This window comes from Vigna angularis, chromosome 9 (assembly GCF_016808095.1).
Source record: "Vigna angularis cultivar LongXiaoDou No.4 chromosome 9, ASM1680809v1, whole genome shotgun sequence".
NCBI lineage: Eukaryota > Viridiplantae > Streptophyta > Magnoliopsida > Fabales > Fabaceae > Vigna > Vigna angularis.
The window spans coordinates 7,427,889-7,454,796 of record NC_068978.1 but is presented as its reverse complement, the minus strand read 5'-3'; the positions used below and the strand labels follow the sequence as shown (position 1 = coordinate 7,454,796).

Genomic DNA, 26,908 nt, shown 5'->3' with positions numbered 1-26,908 from the left:
TGAATACAAGCACACATTTTTTTTATGGGCATAAGCACGTACAGTCAATATTTAGTGACACAATTCATGACTTCAACTTTACTCAATATTCATGACCGTTCATCACTTTTAATCGCACACGTTACATAATATAAATAATATAATGTATTTCATCTTCAACGGGGTAGAACAACACAATTTGTTTTTTGTAAAACACAATCACACAAAAATAGTAAAATAGAGACAGATTCATCTTCATCCACTCTTTAATTATGCCTTCAATCTCCTCTTAATTACTGCAATATTGTAGTCGGCAACTCAGATTCAACCTATACAATTTATAAGAACAATTACTATACTTTCATAAAAGTTATTAAGAAAAGAATATGAATTTAATTATAAAGGAAGTAAAAGTAGCATTATATATAGAGAATATCATTCATACATAAGTCTCAACTAAAACATCACAGAGAAATATCCATTAAAATAGAAATCAATAAACATTAAATTAAACTAAAAAAAATTACTTACATAATCAGTCATAATCATCATGTGATGCTGTGAAAAACTGCTTCTTATTGATCACCATCTGCATATGCATAGAGAAAATGATAGTATAACTCATAACTCACCATAAAAAAAGTAACAATTTTAGTAGCATTAGATAATATTTGATGTACCATATTCACTATCTGAGCTATTGGAGAACTGAAATGATGGAACTAGAAGCATCTGGAGCCTATTTAAAACAAAAGAATACGTACAAGTTAATTTTAAGCACGATGCAACTAAAAAACACATTACACTAAAAATAATGTCTGAAAATATTGTTATACAGGAACCTAGAATTCTTGGACAATATCATCTATCATTATCTATGAAGAAACATTAAGACGTAAAAGTGTAGGTACCTCCTTTGCAGAAGTTTTGAGCACAGCAGAATTGAGATCACTTTCTTTCTGGGGTCTCTCGTATTCTGAACAGTACCATTTTGTGGGATGATTTATTTTGTTTACTGCACTGAAAGTTTTCATAGAGCTACACTTGATGACGTAGACTTCCTCCAAGGAGGGTAAAGTTAAAGTTAAATTGCCAGAATAAAAGCACCCTAGCTCATCTAACTTTTCAAGATACAAATCCTGGAGCTGCTTAAATATTATTTCTTCGTCCTTATCCGATTCTTTCCCCTCCTTCGACACAATCTCTTGAATTGATTTACATTCTTTTATCTTCATTGTTTTGAGTTCAGCCAAACCTTTTGCTGTCGAAGATGTGAACAAATATGGCAGACTATTGCAACTTTCTACCTTCAAATAACTGAGCCGAGGAAATATTATCCCATTTTCATCTAATTCATCCCCCTCCTTAGATTCATCTGCAACAATTGCCATCAGTCCCTCGCAGTCTTCCACTACTAGATCTTCAAGTTCCACAAGACTTTTGGCTGCTGATGCGGGAAACACACTTTTAAGGCCCTTACATTCTTTTACATGTATTTCTTCTAGATGTTGCATGCATAGAATTCTATGAGGATCTTCATTCCAAACATTTTCCAGATTTGGCAACTTCGATAAAACCAATTTCTTCAAAGGAAAAGTAATTGATGTGTCTTTTGTTGTACATTTGACATCAAATATGGTTCTGACAGGATCACAGTTTCCAACTTCCAATGTTTTCAATCTAGGTAATAAAGGAAGTAAATGGAAGGGTAGCACTGCATCTGATAAAAATCGACAGTCATTCACCGTCAATTTGGCCAACTCACTGAAACAGAGGTCGGGGATATGCAGTGAGCCATTCCATATCTCTTGTAGTCCTGGCCTACTTTCCAGACCAAGTTCCTCACGCTTTGAAATCTGCACGTCCAAAACAATAAATAAAAATATGAAACTAATTATTTACAAGAGTCAATGATATCTTTTAAATTAGTACTCTACAAATATGAAATACTCACTATTTTTACTATTAATTATATTTTATTACAAAAAAAACCCACTTTACTATATTTAAAAGAAATTGTCTACTGAATCACGTTTCCTAATTCACAGTACTTGACTTTAAGACTTGCAAAACCAAGTTAAGAATTGAGACTTATAATTTTATTTTCTTATCATAATGTTAAAAATTTGTTGAACCGTTACGGTATTTTTGAGACGTTTAAATAAATAAATATAAATTGTTATGAATAATAAAATTTATAATTATTTTAAACAATGTTCTTTTTCCTTATTCTTCATATTTATTATTTTTAATGAAAAATAATATATATCACGAACTCTTTATTATTTACATTTTGTTTATTTTGAAATATTTTAGTATAGTACTTTTAAATTTTTTCACATAAATTTCATTATAGATATTAATTAAATTTTTAAATAAATATTATAATTTTGAGTTGAAATTATAGACAAAGTGTGAATCAGACGTTATAGAATAAAATTGTAATAATCAAAATCCATCTATCTTTTTTTTTTTGTGACTTAGTCTTGCAGTAGGCAACTCTTAGTAGTTAAAAAAAAATATGACGAGTATAATCCTATTATGAATATTATTTTGGAGAATTGTTAACCAAATCGTACATAAGGTTACAGTTATATATATTTTCTCTGTCGCCTAGATTTGCAGTAGGCTATTGTGAATTTTAAGTATCATTTATGACTATTACTTTGAAGAATTGTTTAACAAAGTATAATAATTTTCAAGCATGTTGTCCTAAGCCGTATTGCATATTTAAACATGAACTATAGATATATAATCAGAGGGTGTATTTTTTATAACGACGTACCTGTTTCAGAAATTCCATCTTCATAGTAGAGTTGAGACCAGTTTCCAATGTAGTGTTTGATCCTTCAAGTTTCACTTCAGACAACTTACTTGCCTCCAAAGTACCTCCACATAAACTTACCATATCGTCGCAATTTCTTATTGACAATTCCTCCAACAATGGAAAATTTAAACTCCCTTTGTAAAAGCTTAGGAGATTTTTCAGAGATTTAAGTTTCAAACAATTGAGCTTCGGAAATATTATTTCATCCTCGTCCGATTCCTCCTCTTCTTTAGACACTATTTCTTCAATCGATTCACACTCTTTTATCTCCATTCTTTGGAGTTTAGCCAAACTTTTGGCTGTTGAAGATGTGAACAAATATGACAAGCTATCGCACTTTTCAACTTTTAAACATATCAGATTCGAGAAAGACACTTGGCATGGAACTAAGTTTTTTAAATTGGAACAGCTAATGACTTCAAAGGTTTCTAGATTTCTGACAAAGGGTTCAGTCCATGAATTTTCTAAGCCAATGGAAACTAGCTCTTGAAGGGACTCCAAGCGTAATTTTTTCAATTGTAAAAGAATTTCACTATTATTAGGTCTTTGAAGGCAGAAGATCACTTTGAAGGAACTGTCACTCACCTCAAGCTTCATTACATTTGGCAACTGTTGTAGAAATCCATACTCCGGAAATTCATCACACTCAATATCAAAGCACAGACCGAGAACTTTTAACTTGTGTAAAAGGTTTCTCTGAAATTTCCCATCGACAATCATCTTCAATTCATTTTCACCCACTGTCAGATGTTCTAAGTTCGGTGTAATTAGCTACAAAGACAAACCAATAGCGAAGTTAAAGCAGTAAGCACAGTCATATATATTCGTTTCTCTATATAAAATTGAAACCGTGAACTTTCATGCTAAAATAAGTCTGATAATTATTAAAGACTAAACAAATCTATATAAAATAAAAATAGGTGTGAACAAGTCAATTTGAAAGAAAAAACGTTTATTTAAAAAAATGTAAAAAAGATGAACAAGCCAGGCCTGGTAGCTGTTACTAAGGCCATACCGTATGCACTTACAACAATTTCGAGTTTAAAATTTTAGATGAAAAATTTCATAAATGAGATGAAAGGTGGTTCCTCCGTGAAGAAAATAATGAATTGTTTATAAAGATTTAAGCAATATTTGATGCATGATAATTTCAATGGAAGTAGAAGAATATCTGTAATTGTCTTGGAAAAAAAATCCTCAAATGCATGTACTATTATGCTGTTGCAATATAATCGACTATGCTTGAACTTGGGCAAATCACAGTGTCAATGAGGTTACAGTGGGGAATGTAACCTTAGGATTTGTTTGTTCTGGATCAACTGGATTAGGCTCTGTAACAATTTCAGCAGGCTCTTCATTCCAAACAGTTTCAAGATTTGGCAGCTTCAGTAAAACTAATTTCTTCAGAGAAAAAGTGATTGTGTCTTGTAAATATTTGACATCAAATATGGTTTTAACAGAATCACAGTTTCCAACTTCCAATGTCTGCAATTCAGATAACAAAGGAAGCACACCGAAGGGGATTACATATGATAAAAGTTGGCACCCATCCACAACCAAGGTTTCCAAGTTACTGAAACAAAAGTCGTGGATTTCTAGTGAGACACGCCATATCTCTTCTAGGTCTGTCCTATCTTTGAACTCAAGACTCGATCTCCTTCCAATCTTGCGAAATCAGCACATGTAAACCAATAAATAAAAATATGAAATAATCTTTTATAAGGATAACAAGAATTCAGATTTTTTTTTAATATAGTTTTGTTAGAAACCACCAACTATAACTAATTTTTCAGAAATGCACTGATCAATTTTAATAGTTTTTCTTTTCAAATTACATTTTTGTCACAAAATTCTATTAGCTACTTTGCAAACATGGTAAATTTTGAGTTAGATTTCAAACTCTTTCTAATTTTCGTAAAATTGAAAATTGAGTTATGTTTGACATCTTCACTTTCAAATTTTGTGTGAACCTATTACTAATATTCAGTAAAAAAAATTCAATAAATTGTAGAACTTTTTAAATGTTATTAGAAGTAACCTTTTTTATGTTGGTTTTAGATTTAAAATTTTTTTTTCTTAACTGGTGAGAGAGAATTCTTAGATAAGAAAATATTATATATATATATATATATATATATATATATATATATATATATATGAGTTATTTGATTTGTGAGTTGAATCTTTTGCACGACTCAGTTTATAATTATTTTTTTTCAAATAAAAGGTCTAAAAGAAAGGTAGATACACTTGATTACACCTCTATTATAAATTTTATGTATACTTATTCTATATTTTTTTTTGTTATCATAGAAAGTGTCCCTTATTTGCTACCAGGATATTGAATAAATAAACACGTACCTTGCTCATGAATTCCTCCCACAGAGTAGAGCGAAGATCAATTTCCAATGGAATAACTTGAGACAACTTACTTGCCTCCAGAGTACCTGGACATAAACTTACCATCTTGTCGCAATCTGACATTGACAATTCCTCCAACAATGGAAAACTTAAACTCCCTTTGTAAAACCTTACGAGATTTTCTAGATATTTAAGTTTCAAACAATTGAGCTTCGGAAATATTATTTCATCCTCGTCTGATTCCTCTCTTTCTTCAGACACTATTTCTTCAATTGATTTACACTTTTCTATCTCCATTCTTTGGAGTTTAGTCAAACTTTTGGCTGTTGAAGATGTAAACAAATATAACAAGCTATCACAGTTTTCAACTTTTAAACATATCAGATTCGAGAAAGACACTCTGCACGTTACCAAGTTTTTTAAACTGGAACAGCTAATCACTTCAAAGGTTTCGAGATTTCTGACAAAGGGCTCGGTCCAAGAGTTCTCTAACCCAATGGAAACCAACTCTTTAAGGGACTCCAAGCGTAATTCTTTCAATAGTAAAAGAAGTCCACTATAATCTTCATTATTAGAACTTTGACAGCAGAACATCTCCTTCAAGGAACCATCACTTACCACAAGCTTCTCTATATTGGGAACCTGTTCTACAATTTCATACCCAAATGCATCCGAAAGCAAGCAGAGAGTAAGAACTTTTAAGTTGTCTAAGAAGTTTCTCTGAAATTCTCCATGCAAAATCATCTCTACTCCATTATTCCCCAGTGACAACCACTTTATCTGAGAAAAAGCACAAGCAAAAGCAGGTTATGGCTATTAGTAATCCATCTCTTTTATGTACAAGACATATAAATAACCTTGAATGCTCGAATATTCCTGACAAGTAGTAATCGGTGACAAATTAACTACGTGATGTTACAAGATTGTTTGTGAGCAGCCTTAGCTTTGGAAATGCAAAAGTAAATGCTGAGGAAATCTTTATTACTTAACAGGCTGACAAACAACTAACGAGACTGATGATTCCACATTAAATTTTCAGTGACGATCCATATTGTACATCCAGGAGGAAGTAATAAAACAGTAGTACGTACCTTTTCAGTACCGACTTGATTCTCGGTATGTGATTCTAGATGTGCAAAATTGTGGCACTGCAGTGAGCAGTAGTAAAAATACTTGAACATGGACAGACCATTTAGTTTCAATGATCTCACCCAGGGACAGGGGAGCTCTTCGTTTGTTCCTCTTGCATCTGCGTTATTATTATTCTCTTCAACAATAGTCATCAATCCCTCACAGTCTTCAATTTCTACAGTTTTAAGCTCCACAATATCTTTGGCTATTGATGCAGGAAACACGCTTCTAAGGCCTTCACATTTCTCAAGGTGTACTTCTTCTAGATGGTGCATCCTAAGAATTCCATGAGGATCTTCATTCCAAACATTCTTCAAATTTGGCAGATTGGATAAAGACAAATTCTTCAAATAAAAATGCGTTGGTCCTATAGATGTCACATCTTTGCTTTCTGTTGTACATTTGACATCAAATATGGTTTTGATAAACTTACAGTTCTCAACTTTCAATTTTTCCAAATTAGTTAAGGAAAGAAGTAAATTGAATGGTAGAAGTACATCTGATAAAAACTGACAACCATCAATCTTCAGAGATTCTAAGAGACAGAAGTTGGAGTTTGGGATGACCTGAGAGCCAAAACATAACTCTTGTACATCTCTCTCACTCAAATTTGATGTACTCTCCTGCAAAACAAATTAGATTTAGAATTATATTTTCGTCACATTCAAAGTTGTTTGAACGGTTTGGGAATATATTAGTAATAATTTAAACAACAACATCGATAATATAACATATTTATTGTATATTTCAGAAATCAATATTTAATAATCATTCCTAGACAACTTATATTTGAAGAATCAAATAAGTAATTTCATATCAGTGGATAAAATATGATGTATACTAAATAAAATATGGATGAAGTAAAGGATGCAGTCCACTTCCAGTTTCTATGTACTGAATTTTAAATCAACCTTTAACTTGAATGTTGACACCATTGTTAAACTCAATTCACATAGATATAATGGAATTAGTTTTTTTTTTGTCGTAAATAGAATTGATAATTGTTAAACTCGTGATAAAGATAGATAATTGTATTTTATTAAAACTCTTACATTAACCAAAAGATAAAAACAATTTTCATGTTTGTAAGATTAAGGTAGTTTTAAAATTCACCCTTTAACCCTTTTTTATATATCTTTATTTATCTTTGTATTAACTCTGTTATTTAAATAACTTTTTTGTCTTTTTTGTTTATTAATAAAACTTTTAACGGGAAGAAATTTCTATTTTATAAAATTGAAATAATAAGAGTAAGAAGAGATAAAGTAAAAAGTGTGAGAATTGCCTGTTGTTTGGAGCAGTGGATAGAGTATTTGAGGCGTGGCAATTGTCGTAGCGTCAATGTGGTGAGACGATGAAACACAAACTCTTGGGTTGATCCTTCTTCTTCTCCACTCCTTTCATCCTTCCTAAATATCTCTTCCAATTTCTCACACTCTGTAACTTTAAACACCTCAAGTCCGGTAAGATCTTTGGCCACCGACGCTGGAAACAAAGTTGTAAGACTCCTACAAATATTAACACGCATTTTCTCTAGCACATCAAGGTCAATAATTTCCTTCGGATCCTTGTCCCATACATGCTTCAATTGTGGTAGATTACTTAAATACAAACTTTTCAGACGGAATAGTCCGGAAGGTTTTTTTATCACCCTGTTATCATCATTCATCTTAAATATCACCTCTGCATTACTGCAATAGTATACATATAACTCTTCCAAATTGTGAAAGCAAGAAAGCAGATGAGATGGAATTACATGCACTATAGTATGACATTCCCATACACACAATCTTTTCAAATATCCAAAGCTGTTTTGCTGCACCCAATGTCTTCCTTGCCATAGTTGCTCAATAAATTCAGTAGAATCCTCAGTATCCAGAAGCTCACTGTATGTGAAAGTGATCTGCAATTCAGCCAAATTATTAAATTACTTCTCCAACTTTAAAATATACAGTAAATTGATTTTTTAAATGTAACCTTACTAACTATTTCTTTTTTGTCTCCCAAAGTTAAAGAAAAATCAAATTTACATATTTGAAGTTAAGAACTTTAATTCTTTATAGCCTTCACTTTCATAATTTAGTATATTTTTATTTTAAAATTAAAACTGTAAGATATTACCAACGATGTTCGTACGGTAGAAATGTTATATAAAATTTAAATGATCAAGTATTATGTAAATATTAATCAAATTTAATATCTCCTTTATTTGACATAACTAGAAATATAGTATAAAATACATAATAATACTATTTTTTATATTTTTAGACATGTATTATATAATACAATAATTTATAAGTATATATATAATAATTTTATTCTTTTAAAAGTATTCATAGAGATAACAATAAAAATATAAGTAAAATTATTAAAAGTGTTACATTACAATTAGTTTTAAAAATTTTAAATTGAATTAAAAATTACTCACTTATTACAGTAGGATTGTGTAAATTTTCATTTTAAAAATATAAATTTTAATATATAGAAAATTATTAAATACTTATATATAGTGACAATTTTGTAACCGTATCGTGGGAGAAAATCACTTAGTATCAAATTTAAAGAAAATATCAACATGTTGTTCAGTGTGTATTTTTGTTTAAATGGAAATGATAACATTGAATGTTTTTACAGAAAATTAAGGCTAAATAGAATGCTTTAAAGAACCAGATCGAATTCACTCTTTCAAAATCTCAACAAACATACTAATTAACGTTTAAAGCTTTTATGCCAAAAACAAGGATTCATAATTTCCCATAACGTGATTTTCTCTTTCGACAGAAGAAAAGTTGATAAGATTAGGATAAATGAAATTAGATAAGCGAAAAAGTGAGTACCTTATCATTGAAAATTTTGTGTATTGTGGCATTCAAGTCACCTTCCCACTGCCACTTTGTTTTTTCATCTCCTTCCACACCAAATATATTCTTTAACTTCGGTGCTATTGATCTTTTCTCACTGAATTTCTCCATCTTCTCACATTCTCTTACAATCAATATTTCCAGTGATGAGAATTCAAATTCACACTCCTTGTGACTGCAAAAACTTGCAAGCTTTTTTAGTCCCACAAGTTCTATAGAAATCAATTTGCTGAACACAATTTTCATCACTTTGCCTTCTTCACTTTCCTCCATGCTTATTATTTGCTCTATTTTATGACAATCGATTACTTTCATTGTCTTGAGTTGAACCATACTTTTGGCAGTGGAAGATGCCATTAAGTTCTTTAATCGATGACAATCCTTCAATTCCAAATGTGTCAAGTAAATCAATGATACAGAGGGAGGAGCCAAATTGCTTAATTTATAGCAACCTTCTAATCTTAAAATCTCTAGTCTCTGTAGAACTTGGCCTCGTTCAAATCCTAGATCCTTTATATTTGAATAGGAGAAAATTAATTCCTTCAGCTGCAATACAATCCCCAATCCTTTTTGTCGTCCAATGTTTGCTTTTGGGGCTAACTCTTTAAAATAACAGGAGTTGAATTTTAGCTTTTCTAGATTTGGTATTCTGTATGGAAACTGGTTGAGAAGATCGACACTTTTAACTGAATTCAAAGTAAGTTCTTTTAGACGGTGCATTTGGTACTTCGGTAACAATTGTTGTGCTTCGTCGAAGTCAAATTCCATACGTTCCAAGTTGGGGAATACCTAATGAATAAACAAATAAAAGTAAATAATATAAAAGATTAAGTGAATTTTTATTTTTATTTCATTCATATTTTATTTCTCTCAAACAAAATAGTTTTTTCTTCATTTAAGTTGTCTTTTTACTTTTGTATCTTTTTATTTTCTACCAAACATATAATAAAAAATTTACTAAATGTTTTTTCTCGAACTCCGACAAAGATAGAATATTGCTTACCTCGTCAATTGAGAAAACAAAATTTCCCACTTTGTTTGTTGTATTAATGGTATCTTTGACAAATGTTTTAAGCTTCAAACATATTGTCACACTCAACTCCTTCAGCTTTGGACACTTTATAGGATATTTCTTCTTGTAGAAATACTTCATGTCTGGTAGACAATGTAATCTCACCGAGGTTAATTCAGGAAACACCAATAGATCTTTGTTAGTTTCCAATGCATCTTGACTTGCAACAATTTCCTCCATTTTATCACAATACAATACTGACATGTGTTCAAGCTTTGGAACATCTTTGGCAACAGAAACTGGAAACAAATTCTTAAGTTCATGACAAAAACACACATCTATGGTCCGCAATTTTTTAAAGTTAAGAATTCCATTTGGATCTGTACTCCACAATTGTTTTAACTTTGGTAGGTGTTCAAGAAGAATTATTTGCAACTTTGTGTCTATCCCTCCAAATTCATCTATTTCTTGAGAATCATTGATTTCAAAAATCACTTCAACCGACTCGCACCGATAAACTTTTAAGTTGTCCAAAGTTTCAAACCACCCTTCCATGTGACTTGGAAAAATCTTGTCTAATTTATTGCACTCCTCAATTTTCACAGAAATGAGACTAGAAAAGGAATCAGCACTCACTTTAGTTTGCCATATATCTGTTAGCTTATTCATTTTGGTAAGGTGGATTTCCTCTAACTTAGGGAAGATGCAAACCTGTATTTGAAAACAAACTATTATTATATATAGTAGATAAGCAAAAATGCACAACGTAAAGTCTGATCGAGAACCTATTAAAGTATAATATAAATTCTAGAACAATATAAAAAGCCTAAGATAAAACTATTGAAATATAATGAAAATCATATAAGATAAGAGGAAAAAAATAAAAAACATTCTATAAAAATCTAGAACATTTTATATAAGTTGTAGTTAGCATTTTCTAAAGTAATCTATTAGTCTATAAATACACATGTAAATGTACACTACCATTTGATGTAAAACAACATTTGTAGTTAGCATTTTCTAAAGTAATCTATTAGTCTATAAATACACATGTAAATGTACACTACCATTTGATGTAAAACAACATTTATGGCAACCACAATACAACACAACTACAAAATATACTTCTTTCAACTACTACTTTCACATTCTACTATCCACACATTTTTTTCTATCCCATCAAGTATACTTTTCACAACTTCAAAATGGTAATGGTGGTAAACAAATTTCAACTACTTAAAAAAAATTATAACTTCATTCTATACTATTTCCAAAATATTTTCTCGACCAATGACAACTACCAATAAAACATCATCAATTATAGTACCTATTTTTATGAGAGAAAATTATGATTTTTGGAGCGTCAAAATGAAGACATTCTTTTGCTCCAAAGATTTACGGGACATTATAAAAGATGGACTCACATTCCAGAAGACACCTTTACTCTCTTTACAACTGAGAAGAACGAGTTTAAGGAAAACAAGCAAAAGGATTCAATGGCTTTATTTTCTCTTTAACAAATAGTTGATGACACAATCTTTCCAAGAATAATAGGATTCACAAGTGCAAAGCAAGCTTGAACATAATACAAGAGGAGTTTCATGGAAGTGATGAGATACACAATGTTAAAATTTATTCTCCGGGACGGTAGTTTGAATAAATAAGAATGAAAGAATTTAAGATCATCAAATACTACTATTCTCTGGTAAAAGAAATAATTATTCATATGAAAGTCTATGGGAAAAATATTCTTAAACAAAATCGTTGAGAAAATTTTCATTCCTATTTCCCAAAAATATGATGCAATTGCAACCACGATTGAACAAGAAAGGGATTTAATCATATTGTTAGTAAGACAACTAATGGGTTCTCTGAAAGCTTATGAACAAATATTGAAAATGTATGAAGAGGACTTTGTCGAAAATATCTATCAATCGAAACTAAAATTATGATCTCATAATAAAAAGTGTGAAGGAAATAAAAGTATAGGAGAAATTTCTATAAATAAAGAAATTCTAGAAGTTTCTCTATAACTTGTTAAGGAAAATATCTTTCATGTGATATATGTAAGAATATAAGTCATTCGAAGAAAATATTAAAGTTGGCATCGTGGAAAACCTTAATGTTCATACTATAAGATATTTGGTCATGTTGAAAAGTATTGTCGTAATAAAAATAAGCATCAAACAAACTTTGTCGAATAACATAATAACGAGAAACACTTATTCCATGCCAACCAAGAATCTTCTAGCGGAGAAGGAAATTGGTACTTGGATAGTGGACGCATCAATCACATGACTAAAGATCAAAGCATCGTCAAAGACATCGATAAATTTGTCAATGTCAAAGTTTGATCGGGAAACAACACCATAGTGGAATCTCGAGGCAAATGAAGGAAAATGAATATTCTCTTCACTTTGAGAAAGATACATACAAAATTTATATAATAGAAGGTTAAAAATTGGCCAAATAAAAATGGTGAAGAGAAATAGAAGTTTTCCTATAAGCTTCAAACCTGGAATTAATATTACCATGAAGGTAGAAGTTGATGATGATTTATGACTTTGACATAGGAGATTTGGCCATTTAACATACATGTCTTAAAAATTTTATATGAAAAAAACATAATAAGATATCTTCCATTATTGAAGAAGAATAATGAATCATGCAAAGGATGTTTCATTGACAAACAAAATCGATTTTCATTTTCAACAAGAAAAGCATGGAGAACAAAAGACTTACTAGATTTGATTCATACTGATTTATGTGGATCGATAATGAGGCCTTAACACACTGCAAATATTTTTGGAATTATCAACGAAATTTTACCGACAGAGATAGACCTATCGGCAAAATTTAAATTACCAAAAGATTTTATCGAAAGATTTTATAATGTTAATTACCGATGAATATTTCTGTTTGTAATACATATTGTATTTACCGACATATTTTTTCATCGATAATACATTTATCGACGGATTTTTCTATCGGTAACATATTTCATTTACCGACAGATTTTTTTCATTGATAAAATCCATCAATAAAAAGAGTGACAAATTTTTGACCCACTATTTTTCTCTCTCTTTGCGAGCCACTCATTCTCTCTCTCTCTCCCTCTTTCTCGTGTGCATCATATCGTGAACCCCTCTCTCCCCTTCTCCCTCTTCTACGAGCCACCAACATAAACCACTAAATGAGACTCATTGTGACTCACCATGAACGACAACCACCATTGCATAGAGATACTGCGAGCCAGACCTTTCGCGACACTAGAAAAGACAACCCACTATGACAAAGAGTCGTTTAGCTTCCACCAGACAACGAACTAAATTGCATAAGGCTATCACTAGGATGAATCAGCCACTACGACAAGGACACTACTTTTGCAACTACTCCACTGCCACACGTTTCCTGAGAAGAAGCCTCCACTATTACCGCCTATTATTGGATTAGCCTAAACATTAATAATGTTTTCCTTAAAAGTTTAGTAGATATTGTAATGACTCGATTTTGTTGGATTGAAGATGAGCTACCTTTTTCATTTGCACTCTGTTGATTTTCTGGATTAGGAAAGTTAAAAGAAAGAAGAAGGAGAGAAAAGGAAGATGAACCATATTGTGATATTTACTAACAGAATTTATCGACAAATTTTCTTTCGGTAATTACCGATGAATTTTTCTTCTAATTACAGGTGGATTTTTCTGTCAATATCTAGCGATGAATATAAAATTCCATCTGTAAGTATTACCAGCTACACTATTACCAACGATTTTGGCTCGTTAGAAATCCATCAATTTTGGTCATTGGTAATATCTGTTTTTTTTGTAATGACATCACAACAACCAAGTATTTCATCCTCTTCATTAATGACTTCTCTAGAATAATATGAACCTATTTCTTAAAGGAAAAGTCAGAAGTGTTTGGAATATTCGATAAATTCAAGCCCTTGTCAAGAAGCAAAGTGAAAAACATTTAAAAGTACTTAATAGGGATCGTGGAAAGGAGTAGACACCTCAGAAGTTTGAAAAAATTTTGCAAAGAGGAAGACATAGAGCGATAACTCATAGTAGCATATTCTTGGAAGTCTCACATTGACTAGAGATAAGACTAATTTATAGTATATAAGTAGATGCAAACCTGACCTTACAAGTCAATTTTTTGGGGTTATTTAGGATTAAAGTCCACTTCTTAACGTGATATCTAAAGCCTAAGGTTCTTTTCAAAAAAAAAATTATGTCGCCTTTACCACTACACCTGCCGCTGTCAGCGGCTTACAAGCTAGTTTTATAAGATTGAGTTAGGTTTAAAGTCTATTTCTTAACACATTCTCCACAACGAGAAGTTATCTCAAAGAGAAAGAATTGCACTATCATCGATATGGCAAGATCAATGTTAAAAGGGAAATATGCCTAACACTTTTTGGACAGAAGATGTCTACACTATAGTTTACATTTGAAACATATGTCCAAAGCAGTCCAAGACAAGACTCTTATTGAAACTTGCAGTGAAAGAAAGCCTTCAGTTAAACACCTACGAGTATTTGGATATATTTACTAATATATGTTCTTGATCAAAGGAAGCACAAGCTTGAAAACAAGATTATACAAGGAATATTCTTGGAATACATTATTCAATCAAAAAGGCTACAATGTCTACAATCTTCAAACAAAGAAGCAGACAATGAAGTATATTAAAGTTCTACTTAGAACTAGGAAGAAGATAACAATATACGTGCTTCAGAATCTCTTGCAACTCCAACATCAATTCAAGAATAAGAAGAATCATCACATGAATTTACTCCAAGACATGTAAGATCTTTCATAGACATATATGAATATTGCAACTTGGCCATAGTAGATTTGCAAGTTTTGGAGAGACCGCAAAACAAGTAGAATGAGTGAAGGCAATGGAGGAAGAAGATTAAATTGCGGATATTTTCACAAAGGTGTTACTAAGACAAAGGTTTGAAGTACTAGTGCTATGCTTGGAGTTACCGAATTTGCATCAAGGAGGAATATTAAAGTGTATGCAAATTCTAGAACAATATAGAAAAAGCTAAGATTGAATTATTGAAATGTAATGCAAATTCTAGACTATTGTAGAAAAACTTAAGATAGGAGGAAAAAATAAAGAACCTTCTACATAGATAAAAATTTAGAACATTCTACATAAGTTGTGGCTAACATTTCCTATAATAATCTACGGTCTATATTTACCCATGTACATTACCATTTGACGTAAGATAACATCTATGAAAACACACAATACAAAACAACTACAAAATGTACTTCTTTCAACTACTTTCACGTTCTACTTATTCCCACATTTTCTCTATCTCATAATTTATTCCTTTCACAACCTTATTACAAGCAAAAAGTCGAAAACTTATATTTGGTCAACTACAAACATGTACTTATTTATGCCAATACATACCTTGTCTGCACTATTTCTTTCAGTCTCAAAAATCTTCTCCATAACTGGACACTCGCTTATGACAAGACTTTTCAACTTCTTCAAACTTCTAGCCATAGACAATGAACATAGATGTGTTAATTTATCACAATCTTTCACAACTAATTTTATCAAGTTTTGAAAAATGAAACTTGACGAGTTTTGGTCACTCCATATCTTATGGATCTTGAGTGAGGATAAATTCAAGGTCTCTAAGTTTGGAATTTCAACCTACAAACACATATATACATGATTAATATATTTATAACAATTGAACTAATTATTTAAAATTATCGAAAAAAATGGAATTTCATACCAGTTCACCAAAGAGAGGAGGTTCCTCATCACTCTGTTTATCTTCTTCACTCGTAAGATCTTTGTGACCCATAATTCTAGTTTGAGCCTTTGTTAGATCCGGCCAGCAAAATTTATCCACTTTGGTATAAAATGATGAAAGTAATGGTAATAATCGGAGTGTCAAAGTGTGCAACTTAAGAAACTCAACCTTTCCGTAATGCTTTGGAATTTGAAGGATCTCCTTTAAAGATTTACATTCAGAAACTTCAATTATCTCTAGACTAGAAAGAAATATATCCATGTAAGAATTACATTCAGAAATATCACATGTTTGCGAACCAATAGGAAACATAATCATGTCAAGGGAGTAAAGATTCTTCAATCGGTGACACATCTCAACCTTGATGATTCGTAATTTGGCAAATGACACAACTGTAACTGGACCATAACATATCATGTCTAACTTCCCCAGATTGTAGAGACGAAGAGATTCCAAATTGGGAAAAACATTCACATAATTACACAATTTTGTTGAATTGACATATTTGAAGTCATTGTTATTTATGATGGATAAGTGTTCCAGATCTTGAAATCCATCTATATTCAAATCATTGACAACTTCTCGAACACCATTTGTCTTTCCCAACAACAAAGTTTGTACTGTTTTGAACAACAATTTTATGTTTTCCTGGGAATGAATGATAGTGTTATCCTTTAATTGCACTGCTAAAACTCTGAATGTTTCATGCTTATTGAGCATCTTAAATTCTCCAAGAGAAAAGAAATCAAAGTCACCAATCACAATATTGTAATCTCTTAACTTGTCAAAGAACAAGTGATTGGGGAAATTTGAAACACATGGGATGCTTAACTCCACCACTTTCAATTGATGTAAATTCTTTAACTCGGAAAGAAACAAATCTTGACCTTTGTTTGTCTCTCTTTCCACCAACATTTTGATCAAGCTTTCTCTTATATATAGCTCTTCCAAACATGTTAGACTTGATATAACATTAGGTGGAATAATCTTCAGTTCAGAACAATCACTGATGTCTAGCATTCGTAACTTATCCAAGCATTGCAACTCAATCGGCAAACTTTTAAGTATAGATCCAGAGAAGCTGAGAATTCTCAATTTTTTCAGCTTTCCTATTATAGAAAGGTTGCAATCTAAAGTACATCGCTGCAAACAAAGCATTCTGAGTTTTGATAGGTATTGAATTGAAGATGGTAAGTTTGATACACAAAAACCAGTCATTATTAGAACTCTCAGATTTTTCATTCTTCTAAAAAAACTCTTGGGTATTTTCAAATATGGATCATTAGTATCGATCTGGAAAAGTTTAAGTTGAGGACAATTTATGACTTCAAGCCCATCAATGATATCACTATTGCACATAAAAATGGAAGTGCACTTTTCGAGTTCGGGCCAATCATCTAGTTTTCCATTTCTCAAATTAAAAGTATTGTGATACTTATGTGCTATAGACAAAGCAGTGTCTCGAACCATGTCATGCATGTTGAAATGATTATTAGAACTTTCGTCCAACAATAAGCCAGAGTCTTTTAGCTTTTGGATTGATGTCTTAATTTTTTCTCGAGCTTCCCAAAGCGAGGAGACTCCTTCAAGTATACCTAAACCAAAAGAATACTTCACTAAGTCCATGATTAATGCCCGACGACCCATTTGAGCACAAAGTAAGAAAATATACTTGATTTCTTCATTTTCAAGATGCTCATAACTCATCTTCACTGAAATATCCATAGATGTCCCATCACCCACCAATTCATGCTTTTTATGTCTTTTTATTGTTGCTTCCCACACTGACTCACTCTTGTTTCTTAATGCCCTTGCAACTACAACTATTGCCATGGGTAATCCTTCACAATACTTCTTCACAATTTCTTGTTTAGAGCTAGGCATTTCATTATGTATTCCAGTCAACTTTTGAAACAACATCAAAGCATCCTTATCATCTAATTCCCTTACACAAAAAGTTGACTTTACATCCATTTCAGCACACAACACATTTTTATCTCGTGAAGTTAGTAAAATTTTGCACCCCTTGTGACCACCGGCGATGTTTTCTTTTTTTAACAGTTTACTACTAGGATCATTGTTACCATCTTTATTATCTGGCTTTTGGCGATTAAAATCTTCATCATCATCATAATCTTCAACTGGAATCCCTAACTTATTTAGGTCTAATTTGTGCCACAGGTCATCCAAGATTAAAAGGATGTTCCCTTTTTCTTTCTTTAACCTCCTTCGTAGACAGTCAGCTCTCACATTTTCACCTTCCCCTTCCAATCTTAATCCTAAGACGTAGGCAATTTCTTCCTGAATTTTATGTGGATTGGGGTCAGCTGTTATCTCTACTTTAACAACCACATCAAACAACTTTTTCTCTTTAGCCTTCCTTGCAATTTCTTTGACTAAAGTGCTCTTACCAACACCCCCTCTCCCATACAATCCAATCATTCTCACCGCAGAATCTTGAAGTTGGATCATTACTTTTTCTATTATGGATTTTATAGAACTAAATTCTACAAAACCACAATTAGACAATGTGGCATCATTAGATGTTACATTTTGCCTATAGAAAACTTCATCAAGCTCAGGGGACTCACCAATTAGCCTTTTAACATCCTCTTTCATCTTATGTGCTTGTCTTCCTAACCTGTGTCTGTTCCATAAGTACGGAAACACAAAACAATTGGGTGATCGGGCTCTTGTGTGACCATCATCGTTCTTAAACACCTCTACTGTGGTCTCGATTTCACTCACTTTTCGATCCCATTCAATAACCTTTCCTTCAATGTTGTTTAGATTTTTCTCAGCCTCGTCACGTTGATGATTTATCCTTTCTTTTTCTAATGCAAGATCCTTAACACTATCTTTTAATTCAACGACATTGTTATTGTAATTGACAATGTAAGTCACCTGTCGAACACCATGTTTCCATACAAAATCAACCAGTCCTTCGACAACTTTGCCAAAAGGCCCCAAAAAGTCCATCTCCAAATATTGTTTATCTTGTACAAGAACAAATTACATCTATTTCCTAACAAACATAAAGTTGAAACATATCAGTCAATAACTAATTAAGAAAAGAGGATATTGTTTAATCAACTAAAAAATCGTATGCACATGTACTAAAGTAAAAGTAATCAATGTTGTGTTAAAATTTATAAAGGCGTGCTAAATTTTTAAGAATGGAAAAAATATTGGTTATAAAAGCAATAGATTGTTACTTTAAAATAGTATTTTTGATAATAAAAAAAGCGTTGCAAATTTAAAAGGACTATGTGAGTGATACACTTATTTGATTTTTTTAGAAGACTCTAAAATAATTTAGATTTTGTAATTTCAATTTTTAGGCGTTTATGAAGTAACAGTGTAAAGTGTAATTTTATAAATTTATAAGATCTGATATAACTTTATTGAGTTATAAAACTTTAAAAAATTACGTGATTAAATGTTTGAACAAAATAGAAAAACCAAGAGAACTTTTTTTCAGTCTTTTAATAAATGATTAGTTTTTAGTTCATGTTTTATTATATTAATTAATGTATTACTATGATTATCATTTTATTCCTACTATTGAGTTTTAACAATAAGCTTTAATTACGGTTTATATTATCTTGAAATGTTAAAAATATTATGCGTATACTATAGTTCAGTTGGAAACTTTTCAGAATTACATTATTTATAAGGAAACTAATTCTGCTGTACATATGAATATTTTACCTTCAATAAATAAAAAATATATTGTGTGTAAGAGGGAGACATATAAGATATGTAAGAACCTAGGAAATAGAGAAATAGAATAGACAGGTGTATTAAAATCATGAGACCGAGTATTTTATATTAAAATAATCTTATAATATAAATATAAGTTTCTAAAGTTCGGTTCATTACTTTAATTTTCTCTATCTTTTTAAAACACTGTCATCTTTGCTTTCTCTCACTTGTCTCTAAGAGTTCTTGATTTCAAGTCATTTGTTCGACGATCAGGAAGTGTCTAAGCGATCCTGGCGACGAGGGTTACAATTCCTACTGATAAATTTCTGATTCTGAGTCAGTAAGTTGTTTCTTCTTTTTCCTGTACGTCTTTAATCGTGGTCATGCAATGATTCTCTGTTTGCATGTGTTTGGTTGCTTTCCTCTACAATTTCTAGCTCAAACTAGGTTCTAAGGTTGTTTTCCTATCACCAATTGGTGAATTGTAGGTTTCCATAGAGTTTCCTTACGGCTCAAGCTTCATTTGGGGTTTCTATGAGTTGTGCAATTTAAATGAGGTAAGCGAAGCTAGAATGTTTTGAATTGTTCAATTTAGTGTGTAATTAGTGATTGTGTGATTATTAAACTATTTGCATTGAATTGATGTTTGGAATTGATAAAGAATATGTATGTTGATGAATTGATGTTTTAAAATTGGTAAGATCATGTATGTTGATTGCTCTTGTGTGAAAACGATGAGTAGAAGGATTTGAAATTATTTGAGAATGATGTTAGTCTGTTATTGAGTATATTAGAGGTTATAAATTTGTGATGGGGTTATTTGCTTGAGAGTTAAGGCATATTTGAGTAGTTTTATGGTTGCTTTGGAGGAAGTGAGGTAGTGATTTTGAGAAATTGAGGTTTAGAGTGCAATTGGGTTCTTGGGGCAGTTTTAGTAAGCTTATTGTGACTTGTTTAAGCCATTAAGTCAGTCAAAGATGTGCTAAAAGTGGTAGAATTATATTTGGGTCCCTAGGTTGATGAATTTGAAGTTATAAAGTAGGAAATCGTTCAAAAATACTTTAGATTAATAGTATGAAGGTTTAGAATCACTTAGACAATTCTAATTAGGTATATATAACAAATTAGGAGAGTTAGAAGTTGGGAAAAACAGTTAGAATTCGTAATTGGTGGTTGAGTTGTATAATTCTGCTGAATTTCATTCTGCAGATTATCCAGACTCAGTTGTGCGAATCCATTTGTACAACGAGTCATCCTGGCGAGATGCTCTCTTTCAGGGCATTTGCACAGCGAGCAGGTCCTGGCGAGATGCTCTCTTTCAGGGCATTTGCACAGCGAAAGCAATAAAACTTTTTTTTTTTCACAGGATTTTATAGCTCGATTCCCTTTGAACCGAGGTTGTCCCTAGATGTTAGTTTAAACTCTTTGTTAATTTTGAAGATATATTTAATTTGGATTTCAGTGATGATATTATATTTTAATTTATATGTAAAAAAATTACTCATAAAACATCCCAAAAATTGGGATAACCCCCGCTTCGCGGTCTCAAACCTACAAAGAAGACAGAACAGAGAATACCAAAAAATGCAACGATCGGAAACCTAATTCGCAAATCTCAAATCGCAAAAGCAAGAAAACAAGATCATAAGCCTCCAATCTGCGCCCCGAATCTGCAAAGAAGAAATAGAATCCCAACCCAATTTCGAAATCAGAGAAGAAACCCAAAATTCGTAAACCCTAACCCCCAAATTGCAAGAACAATTTGCAAGCACAAAAACCCCAACTTTAGGCCACCCATCTACAGAGAAGAAGAGAAACCCAGAATCCCAAAATGAAAAAACCCTTGCCGCGAAATCACCTCCCTCCTTTCGAGACTGAACCAGCAACGAGAAGGGAAAGAGAGTTTCCCCTCCCTGTTAAAACTGCATCTGAATGGGAAAAGAAAGAAGGGAAGAAGAGAGTATCCCCTCTCTTGTCAAAGACGAACTCAAAACGAAAAAAGGAAAAGGAAGAAGAACGGTCAGTGCGCCACTGCGAGTCACCATGAACGAACGCCGCCTGGTCGCACCATCTCCCCAACGTTGTCTTCATCACCACGAGGCCATTGCACGAGCCAAAGATAACCCCCAAGATTGGTTGGTCCGCAAAACGAAGAATAAGAAACCAAAATTAAGGAAGAAAAAAAATGAAGGCCAAGGGTTTCCAAAGTTCTGATGGCTCTTGGGAGGAAACAAAAAAGATTACATAGGATTAAAGAGATCCAGAAAAGTCCTACTACCGCGACTCTTAGCTTGACCGGTGCCTAAACATTTCAGTAATGCCATTTTCGAAGCCTAAAGACCATATATGCCTCGGTTACCGAGGTCGTATCTAATCGTATTATACTAATTTAAAAGGTAGTATCTCAGAAGAAGTAGATTTTTAGCAGGCATATATGCCTCAGTGACTGCAAGAACCGAAGCAATAGCTTCTTTACTCATTTCAAAGTGTATGTAAAACCAACGCTACTGTACTCTTTATTAAGGACTTCTGCTACATGTAGCTATGGGTCTGTCAACGCTAACCAGCTTTTAATATAAATGACCTACAATCCCACAAATATTGTTATGGCATATTATAAATAGATTCATCCTTGGTTTATTTTTAATTTATAAAGAATGTTTATCTTTCTCGTATAAGAATATTATAAAAAAAATTTCTTAAACAAGTATCTTGATTTTTTTTTGTAAAGACAGATTAAGAAATTCATCTTTTATGATATAGAAGTTATCTATAAAAAAGACCTGATATTATCTTTAACATAAAACATTAAAGTTTAATATTCCAATTTGTTTTTAACTTTTTTTTGTTAGGATAAAATTTCAATATCTAGAAAAATACATTTTCTACAATTATGAAAACCGTTGAGAAAAGTAGCGTTGGTAAATAATTATCAATAATTTTTCACTAATTTTTGCGATTTCCCAGGGTTTTATGCAAACCAATGATATTTGCAAAGGTTTAGTGGGAACTGTCATTATTTACAGAGGTTTTGAAAAATCGTTGAAACTAACGAGAGTTTTGAAAGTGCCGCTACTTAGAGGAGTTTGGAAAACCATAGATACCATCTAGGATTCCAAAACTATTGGAAATGCAAATCAGATTAAATTTTTTTGTATTATTTAATTTATTTGAATATGATAAAATTACTTTAATAAACAAAGCATACAAACAAATCATTTAATTTGAAACTAAAATTGAATATTATATAAAATAAATGATAAATATGTTTTGATACATCTCATTGTTGAACGTAAAATAATAACATCATTAGTAAACAATAAAGAAAAATATGTCCAATAACAATGATTAGTTTTGTTCTTTTTAATTACATCCATTGATACACTTCCTTGATTTGGACACTTACCGATAATTTGATAAAGAAACTGTCAAAAATATATTTCTTAAAAGAAAAAACCTTAACCCGGTTTTGTTTTAAAACCTCCGAAAAATTATTATAAACAAAAAAAAAACTCATTTGGGGTTTTGTACCAAAGAACTGGGACGTCGTAGCTAGACTTAAAATAAGAATACCATTTGGGGGCCCGGTGTCAACGAAAAAATCAATGAAAATGAACAACCAGGTGTATATTGTACCGCTCGAAGAAGAAACAGAGTCAATAAACTCTAACAACTGCAAAATGCTGCATCTAGAGGCCAAAATTTTCAGACGAAGAATCATCAATAGAAAACTTGGATATGTCATCATCTCCGTCAGAATGTTCGTTTATAAGTGATCATGATCTACAAATGGTGAAAGGGACATCGGGGGTCACAAGATATATTAGTCGGAGGACATCGCCGACATAAAAAACCGTTTACGCCGGGCAAACAAGGAAACGGTGGAAGCCCAGCAATCAAACCGAGTCTCGTAAACGTAGATAAAAAAAAAATTGTGTTTACAAGAAACTAAATTAGAAATAGTCGATGAAGAGAAGTGAACAATAGAGGTAGGAAAGAAATAAAAGGCTTAAACGAATTTATAAATAACACGGAGCTAATGGATATCCCCATGGTAGTCAGAAAATTCACTTGGTATAGGCCTAATGGAACAGCAAAATTTAGGTTAGACAGATTTCTAGTTTCCCAAGAGTGGTTACAAGATATGTATGTATATAAAGTGTAGAAGGGTTTGAGCTTCCAAAGCCTCTATTAGTAATACATAATTCTCCTTTTTTATTAAAAAAATAAAGTTCTATTGAAAATTGTACACTAATCTTATATAGTTCCTAATTAAAGCTATTTTTTTTATTTGTATATCCTTCTGTAATAACCTTTTGAAGGTTGCATTAAGTTCAAGATCGGAGAAGATAGTAAGGATTTAACTTAAGATATAATTGTTTCTCTATATATGTTTGTCAATTGATTGAATTAATTTTGTTGATATTAAGTTGTAGCATACTAAAAAATGTACAGTATGAGTGTAAATGTGACTTAATGTAATGGATGTTAATTATTGTTCACACTGAAATTGAACGAAGTTTGGATTAAGTAATTGAAAAAATAGATTAATTCTAGAAGCTAAATATAGCTTAAAAACATTTTGCAAACTTTTCATGAGAGGTGATCAAATGGTTTAGGGTGATCTTTCGATGGTGAAAAGGGTTTCAATAGCTTTTTGCAAGTTACTTCTAAATGTTAACAAAAAAAATCTAGTACAAATGTGATAAATGAGGCATTAAGCTGTTTAATTTTTATACTGGCTTACCGGTTAAGTTTAATTTTTAGGCTTAATTATTATTTTGTCCTCTAATTTTTTAAGTTGATTTAATTTTGTTTTTTTTATTTTTTTACTTGATTTAGTCATCCTACTTTTTTTTAAACAGTTCAATTTATTTCCTTTCTTAATATTTGTGTAAACGTCTAGCAATGATTTGTCATTGTGAAATGCAAACGTCACAGAAATGCTAAATTTGGAATGCAATTGGAGAGGAGAAAACATAATTTTTTTCAGTGTCCTTTTACCCAATCCCTTAAGGTTGTTTCATCTTTGTATTGTTTATACATACTAAATTATATCAAGGGTCATTCGTCTTCATCTTGTTCATTTATGATTAGGTGTATTTTGTATGGTAAGTAGATTAAATGTTTAAGGGTATAGGATTTTACTTTAAGTGATGAAAAAGTTTAGTTGTATTATGTAATATTGTAAAATGAAAATTTTTAATTATTAAAAATTTTGAATTATTGACATCTGCCAATATTTTCCATTATTTTTCTACTATTTGAATTACAAATATAATAATATGGGATATGGCAAAAATTAATTAAGTTATGACATAATATTATATAAATAGAAAATAATACTTAATTTTTACATCATAAAATATTATATTTTAAAAGTTTCACTAATCAATAAATTATTATAGTAAGGTTGGACGAGAGTATTTTACTATTATTCATACATGTGAGCCACCAAAAATAAAAAATTATTTTTATTTTATTTTATTAAGTTAAACTTAATTAAAATTAAAATTAATTTATATTTCATCAAATTGAATATAATTAAATTAAATTTTAATTCATATTTAATTTAATTTATATTGTATTTTATATATTTTTTTAATTTTATTTAAATTTTATTTTAAAAATTTATAAAATATATATTTTTAAATATTCAATATATTAATAGGTATCTATTGATGGTATAATATCCTATCCGACGCGTTGCAATCTCTAATAAGTTATTTTCTCGTCATCACTTCCAACTTACATATAAATCTTTTTGGCTTGATGACTTTAACTCTCCTTCAAATAGCTAATCATCTTATAATAAAAAGAATCGATTAACAAATTAAAAAAATTGAAATCGGTAAATATGACAATTGTTTTGGGTCGGTGAAATTTTTTAATATTGTTATATAAATTAATAGACACTTTCTTTTCTATTTGTATTTTAAGTGGTAAAAATCTATAGAGTATGCGTTCTTTTTAATTTCAATTACGATATTTTAGTTTTTTAATATTATTAATATTGTTATTATATTAATATTGATTTAATTGTAGTTTGACTGAAACATTGAATCTTAATATGATGACCAATCCAGTTTTTAATACAATCAAAATGATTTAATATTCTACTTTATGTTTAAATGAAATGATTAAAGGATTAATATTTTTTCATATTAACTAAATTTTACACTAACCGTGACCATAATTCAGCCAAAAACAGCTTGTATCATTTGAGCAATGGATCCATTAAAAGACATATATAGAGTAAGTGGTAATATAAAAATCTTACCTTGAGTGTGAGACAAACTAAGACTAAGAAAACCTCTTATTGATCACCATCAAACGCTCCATTTTCCATTGCTTTTCTCCTTTTTGTGTTTTCTTTCCCTTTCTGAATATTCCCGTCGTTTAGAACCTGCTGCTGTGTGTGTAAAAGTTAATTATTTCAACTATAACGACATGCTTAACCTTGAGTTTGAGCAATGGATCCATCAAAAGAGGTGAAGTGTTTAGGATCTAACCTTGAGTGTGAGAAAGACTGAGAATACGAAACCTCTGATTCATCACCATCAACCATTTTCCATTTCTTTTCTTTTTTATATGCGTCTGCCCCACCCTTACTGAATATTCCCCTCGTTTACAACTTACTGCTGCTCACCCTTGACAGATCCAAAAAATTGTATGTAATATCCATCTTTGTATGGGTCAATTTTTTTAATTCAAAACTTAAAAAAAAAAGAGTCGATATATAGATCGATGGATTGATGTATATATATAAGCTATAAAAAAGCTCTGTTATTGGAATTCGATTACCTTATGCTGTGATTTGCCTTAAGTTGCCACTGTTCCAAATCGTAACACCGAGCAATACTGCAAGAGAATACGGAGAGCATACGAAAAAGAGGAGAATGATATTTTGGTTGAGCGATGCAGTTTATCTATTTGTAAATGTTTGCGTAAGTAATTAATTATTTAAAACAAGAAATGAGGAAGATGATTATAAGACAGAGAGAAACCTGAACTTCAAATGGAAAAGTATCAAGTTCTCAAGAGTGTTTACTTGACCATCCTGAGGGTAACTGAACCAGTCAGAGACTCTGAATAAAGCTTTAAAGAGAGCACTGAGAATGTGAGAAAAAGCACAGTACACTGTCCTCCTCCTATCATTTGCTTCGTTTCTAAATATACCAAACAGGGGTTGCAACGGGTAGGGCAGGGCACGTGCCTACCCACAATCCGCCTACCCACAATCC

At 31.3% G+C, this 26,908-nt stretch overlaps 1 protein-coding gene across 4 annotated transcripts; it reads right to left on the bottom strand.

The window, feature by feature from the left end:
* On the bottom strand, positions 1-26,810 carry LOC108347357 (uncharacterized). Of its 4 annotated transcripts, none has more exons than XM_017586524.2 (17): positions 26,672-26,810; positions 26,469-26,525; positions 26,177-26,314; positions 25,945-26,076; positions 15,939-18,984; positions 15,605-15,853; positions 10,163-10,882; positions 9,136-9,948; positions 7,584-8,201; positions 6,259-6,921; positions 5,168-5,947; positions 4,100-4,471; positions 2,765-3,577; positions 891-1,835; positions 660-718; positions 511-568; positions 1-308 (listed from the first exon to the last, which is right to left on the bottom strand). In XM_017586524.2, exons 5-15 carry the CDS (start codon positions 18,936-18,938, stop codon positions 677-679), a joined length of 9,015 nt encoding a protein of 3,004 aa, XP_017442013.1. In that variant the 5' UTR covers positions 18,939-18,984; positions 25,945-26,076; positions 26,177-26,314; positions 26,469-26,525; positions 26,672-26,810; the 3' UTR covers positions 1-308; positions 511-568; positions 660-676. The 4 variants fall into 4 exon arrangements, with proteins under 4 accessions (XP_017442013.1, XP_017442011.1, XP_017442014.1 ...); XM_017586522.2 differs by having other exon boundaries at positions 25,945-26,073; XM_017586525.2 differs by having other exon boundaries at positions 25,945-26,070.
* Between the last annotated feature and the right edge of the window lie 98 nt (positions 26,811-26,908).

Coding starts and splice junctions, on each gene's coding strand:
- LOC108347357 (XM_017586524.2), bottom strand. CDS start 18,938: ATGGACTTTTTGGGGCCTTTTGGCAAAGTTGTCGAAGGACTGGTTGAT. Junction 4,472..5,167: donor GGGAGGAATTCATGAGCAAG/GTACGTGTTTAT, acceptor TGATTTCGCAAG/ATTGGAAGGAGATCGAGTCT. Junction 3,578..4,099: donor CAGAACAAACAAATCCTAAG/GTTACATTCCCC, acceptor TTGTCTTTGTAG/CTAATTACACCGAACTTAGA.